Below are 5,705 nucleotides of genomic sequence, written 5' to 3'. Positions count from 1 at the left end.
ACTGCACATTCCAAAGCTCATTGAAGCAGAAAATGTTGATGTGAATGGTAAAATCTAAACGTTTATAACATTTTTTGTTTTGTTTTCTTTGGGGCTTACAAATTGTTAACAAATTTCAACCCTTGTGTAGCCCAAATCACATAGATATCGGAAAATGAACCCAGACTAAATGAGAACCACTAAGAAAAGAGAAAAAACAAATTATAATTAGTAGTGTTCTTGTGTGTAATTGGGTGATTAAATGTGAACATACTTGAGTGTTGTTGTTGAGCCTATCTATCGCTATTGTACAAAGCCTAATCACGCAAGTAATTTCAATTTTATCCTAATTTGTCTTATAAATAGAGAGCTATCATGAGAGTTTTGTATTATTATCGAACCTTTACAAATCTCATCTGTTTTTGAGTGTGTCTTTCTTTTCTATAATTGCTCTCGGTGGAATAAAATTAAGGATTCTAATCTTATAGCAGGTAATTTCTCAGAGTTTATGGAGCTTTGCATATAAATTCTTAAATCTATTTCTATTTGTCAATTCTTGATGTTTCTCATATAAGACGTTGAACTGAATCTGAAAATAGACTTTTAACATACATGCACAAAAACTTGCTCTCATTTCAGGCACAATGATGCAAAATGAACTCATTTTGTCTGATGAGATACCTTCCTGGAGAACAAATGAACTGATCTGGAGCGTCCCAGCTGACCTAAACGCTCAAAAGCTCTTCTTCGAATTTTTTAGGACAGCTGAACGATCAGCACATCATGCTAAGTGGTTGCTCTGTAATACATTTCATGAAATTGAATCATCAGCTTGTAAATTGATTCCCAAAATCTGCCCTGTTGGTCCATTACTTAGTGGTAATAACTTGAGATCTTCAGCTAGTGGTGGTAGCTTTTGGGTGGAGGACACTTCTTGTTTAAGCTGGTTAGATAACCAACAAGTTGGATAAGTGATCTATGTTTCTTTCGGCAGCGTAGCTGTATTCTCTCAGGACCAATTAAATGAACTTGCCTCGGGTCTTGAACTTTCAAGCCGGCCCTTTCTATGGGTCGTTAGATCAAATCTTGCAAATGGATTGCATGCCGAGTACCCAAATGGCTTTCTTGAAAGAGTGGCAGAACGTGCGAAAATTGTAGAATGGGCATCTCAAGAACAAGTATTGGCTCATTCTTCTGTTGGGTGCTTTCTGAGCCATTGTGGATGGAACTCGACTGTTGAGGGCTTGAGCATGGGGATTCCTTTCTTGTGTTGGCCTTACTTTGCAGATCAATTTCATAACCAGAATTACATTTGTGCAATGTGGAAGATTGGTTTGAGTCTGAATCCAAATGAAAGTGGACTCAGATCAAGGCATGAAATTAAGACAAAAATAGAAATGTTGTTTGCTGACTATAGTATTAAAGCCAATGCTTTGAAACTGAAGGATTTGGCTCTCAAGAGTGTTAGTGAATCGGGATCTTCATTTCGGAATTTTGAAACATTCGTTGATCATTTGAAGAAATGAAGATGATCATTATGTGTTTGGTGAATTAAACAGTCTTGTTGCATTATTTTGAATTCCATTAAGGTTTCACAATGTGAAGAATAAGTGCATGTTTTCATGATGGATGGAACTATTAATGGCAAAATCCCACACCATTCTTCTAAGACTTACCATTATTGTCAGCCACAACGATAGCCAGAGAATCTGAATCCACCATTCAAGGTGGAGTTGAAATTGACTTTATGGTAGATAACTGACTAAATCTATAGCCAATAATTTCAAGAAATAAGTCATTGATAAGTGAACTAATAAATGAAAGATCTCCACTGAGAGGGATACCACACTATATTTAAAGTACCAAAATATTTGCATAGGAAATTGTATTGTTCTGAAATTAACAAGCACCATATAGCTTAAGCTGAAATAGGAAAAATACACTAAGACTCTTGCAACACCGATAAATGCTATAATCCCAAGGAGCAGAAGAAGAAGAAAGTTGGTACTTAATATGCCTTCAATTACCGAACTTAATAGGAGGATTAACTTTTTTTTCCTTTCATGGCTCAATGACAAATAGAGGCTGCAAGCAAGGAGGAACAAAAAGTTATGGACAAAACAAAGAGATAGTTGAAGAGAGATAATATGTATTCAAGGTGATGATTCACAGAAATATGCATTATATCACGACCCTCCATTATGCATTAAAGTCCAATAGATGGGGAATGTTTTCTACACAAGTGTTAACCATCTTATTAAAAGCTTAAGATGTTAGAGTGGGGCTACATATATTTATTCATATTTGTCTTCAACCCGTCCCTCACATGCAAATCCGATCAAAGGTCAAACAAGTGCATAATTTATCAGAAATAGGTTGCAACAAGATTTTACCCCGGTTATTTTCCTTGGCTAAATACCAAGTTAATTGTCTCATTTAAAAACTCAAACTATTAGAGAGTGCTCCATATACTTGTTTACATATATTCAACATGAAGAAGCATTGAAGCTTCTCAAACAATAAGTACAGTGCTCTAAAGGGGGTGATGGGAAAGGTAAAAGAGAATAAAGATACCATGTCCACGCTGACAGGTTTCGCATCATCTACAAGTATATCAACTATGGTTCCGGATTGATCAGCCTGAAAAAAATAATTAATAATAAAAAATAAATAAAATGAGAAGATACAGCAATCAAAATGTATGATTAAAATCGTATTGAAATTTAGATATCTGATTAAAAGTAAAATGAATTGTCAAACACTCATTTTAACTTAATCACCTCATTCCAGGGTTCTTTTATTTTGCAATTCAATAATCTTCATAAATTGTCCACAGTGTAAACAGGACATATGGAACAATAACAGCTCAGACAAAGGTCCAGTAGCTTACCTCAATCTCATTCATCAGTTTCATGGCTTCAATAATACATACTACCTGCCCTTTTTGGACTTTATCTCCCACCTAGAAAATACATTGTATATCAGAATTGATAGCAACAGAATATTAATGTTAAATATATGACAAAAAAGGGTTGTTTATCCATCTTGATTAATACTATTGGACATTACTTACAGACCTAAACTATTGGTTTGGCATTTTCAACAATTTTTAAATATTTAATTTAGCATGTTTTGTAATTTTGAAGTATTTTAAAATTATATTTAATTTAATTGACATAGCATTTGAAACAGGAAACCCAGTGGCTGAGTTGGGACCCAGTCCCTAAGTTGAATCTTTGCCAGTGTCAGGTTTATAAGGAATGGGAAAAGCACACGGAATTCAATTCAACAACTTTCCAAAGATATTTTCATTCATAAACACACATGAGGTATTGTATGCATTAACCTTCACGAAAGGTGGTGCCCCTGGGGCAGAAGAACGGTAAAATGTTCCAGCCATAGGACATTTTAGAGGAGGATATGATGACTTTGGTTTTGCCAGAGCATGTGATACTGGCACTGAAGCTGGAGTTGAATGGACTGGAGAAGTAGGAGCAGGGACATTTGAAGGAGGCAGTTGTGCTGAAACCAAAGCCTGCTGAGCGGAAGGTTGTGCATAAAAAACAGGAGCTGCAGCTGATGGTTGTGGCAATGCCTCCTTTTTTCTTATAAGGACTTCACAGTCCATTTGATTAAGCTCCAACTCCATAATATCTCTGGAATCTACAAGCCTGGCAACATAAAAAGTAAATTACAATTCATTTATGAAGACTAAATCAGAAAGTTATCAGATGCTATATGCAAAGCAAAGTTATCAGATGCCTTGTGCAAAGCAAAGTTATCAGATGCTTTATGCAAAGCACTTTACACACTTGACAAGATCTGCCACTTGGGTCATAAATGCTGAAATGGATGCTGCATCTGGAACTGTGTATTGGCTTTCCACTTCTTCGGCCAATTTTGCCTCAAGAGCTGGTGCAGAATTTGATACTTTCTCAACAGCAACCTTATAAAGAAAGAGAATGACATAGCTAAGGTAAAAGGTGACATCAAGTCAAACAAGTGGAATAGAGACGAGACAGATGGAGGAGAAGAATCAAAACCTAGATTGATAACAAAGTTCCCCTTACCTCACTTAGCTGTGCACACACCTTAAAAACATCAGATTGGCTCCGGCTACATTCCTGTTGAAAATGGAAGGATCTTCAACCATATTGCAATTAAATCAATAAGAATCTACTTGAGCAATTTCTTTCTTTTAGTCTTTTAATGTCAGCCCGCTGCAAAATGCCGCTGCAAAATGCTTTTGAACCACGTTTAACTTGGTTAATGATATGTTGCAGAAGTGAGGAAGCATTTCAAGATCCTTCTATCTCAGCGGTCTAGCTTCTTTTTATGTAACAACACTAAGATATTTCATGATAAATATATGCACTTGATATTTGCAGCATTCTAGTTCTGGCTTCATTTATAATCTGTATATGAAGAGAATTAATGTGCCAAAGCTCAAAATATTTGTAAGTACTGAGATGGATGTTAAATGCAAAAGAAACTACTTGAAAACATTGTCATAGAAAATTTTGTTATGCTCCAAGTGTCATCTGAAACAACATTTCTTCTTAGAAGAGTTCGTGCCTTGTAGTTCATAAGTATAAAGGTAACTATATATTCTATTTGATCGATCAGTATAGAGTAACAATCATAAAAATTAACCAACACCCCTGTCCTCTGGAGTATAGTATTTTAGGTGATTTTCTTCATTACTTAAGAACTATTTCAAAAATAAAAAATAAAAATTATTTCGCTAGGGAAATTGCATTGATTATAATATAAAGAAAGAATATACATCCGCTTATAATTCATTCATTGGTGACTAGAAAAAGAGCCATAAAAAATAAATTGGTTCCTCAGATAATCTGCTTTTTAGCACTCAAGTGAACACATACGATATGTATGTTATTCTATTGCATTGATTAATCACATATACCATCAATATAACATATAGTTCCGTGTATAATTCAATCAATGGTGGACTAAAAACAGCCGTAAAAAGAATTAAACCTGAGTGAGAAACAACGGGCCCAGATTCGATCTGGAATCAGAACGAGGGAACGATGCGATACACGGGCGATGCTCATGACGGTTCTCCGACTCCGATGAAGCACCCATCAGAGAGGAAATCTTAGTACAAGGAATGCTGAAAGAAGCCATTGATGAATGACGATTCCAATACGTTTATTATGCAAATAATTAAAAACAACAAATGAAGTGGAGAATTTAATGCGATTGATGAAATTTACGAATGATGTATGAGAAATTATTAGGCTTCTTTAGAGGAAAATGGGCGATAGAATTGAAGAGAAAGCCAGAAGGTGGCGATACAAACGAGGGAAANGAGAAATTATTAGGCTTCTTTAGAGGAAAATGGGCGATAGAATTGAAGAGAAAGCCAGAAGGTGGCGATACAAACGAGGGAAACGAAAATGAATCTCTCCTTATATGATATAAGACAGTACAACTTTAATTCGGCTGTTCCCTCCATAGTCCATTCATGCGGTGGTTTAACCAACAATTTGCCGGTTGGGACCATTTAATTAATATTCTCAACTTTGTATTTATTAATGTTGTTTGTCGTTGTAATTTCAATGTATCAAATAACTATAACAATTTAGATCACACTTGTCAATCTCGATAGAGGAGGTAGTAAAAATGAGATTAGTTATAGTAATCGTATTGAAATTTTGAGTGATTACGTCATTGGTCGTTGAAATTTTTTTCATTATTTT

The 5,705-nt window shown here is 35.2% G+C and overlaps 1 protein-coding gene and 1 pseudogene across 1 annotated transcript; one reads left to right on the top strand and one right to left on the bottom strand.

Annotated features, from left to right (window-relative positions):
• Nucleotides 1-6: 6 nt before the first annotated feature.
• LOC111381255 lies at nt 7-1,674 on the top strand (annotated as a pseudogene).
• A 96-nt stretch (nt 1,675-1,770) lies between these two features.
• On the bottom strand, nt 1,771-5,310 carry LOC111381256 (biotin carboxyl carrier protein of acetyl-CoA carboxylase 2, chloroplastic-like). The gene is made up of 7 exons (XM_023005015.1): nt 4,981-5,310; nt 4,050-4,103; nt 3,792-3,925; nt 3,326-3,650; nt 2,870-2,941; nt 2,554-2,619; nt 1,771-2,064 (listed from the first exon to the last, which is right to left on the bottom strand). The coding sequence occupies exons 1-7, from the start codon at nt 5,128-5,130 to the stop codon at nt 2,041-2,043; spliced, it is 825 nt and encodes a 274-aa protein (XP_022860783.1). The 5' UTR covers nt 5,131-5,310; the 3' UTR covers nt 1,771-2,040.
• Between the last annotated feature and the right edge of the window lie 395 nt (nt 5,311-5,705).

Source organism: Olea europaea, unplaced genomic scaffold (assembly GCF_002742605.1).
Source record: "Olea europaea var. sylvestris unplaced genomic scaffold, O_europaea_v1 scaffold2272, whole genome shotgun sequence".
Taxonomy (NCBI): Eukaryota; Viridiplantae; Streptophyta; class Magnoliopsida; order Lamiales; family Oleaceae; genus Olea; species Olea europaea.
The sequence above is the reverse complement of the archived record's forward strand: the minus strand, read 5'-3'. Positions and strand labels throughout refer to the sequence as shown.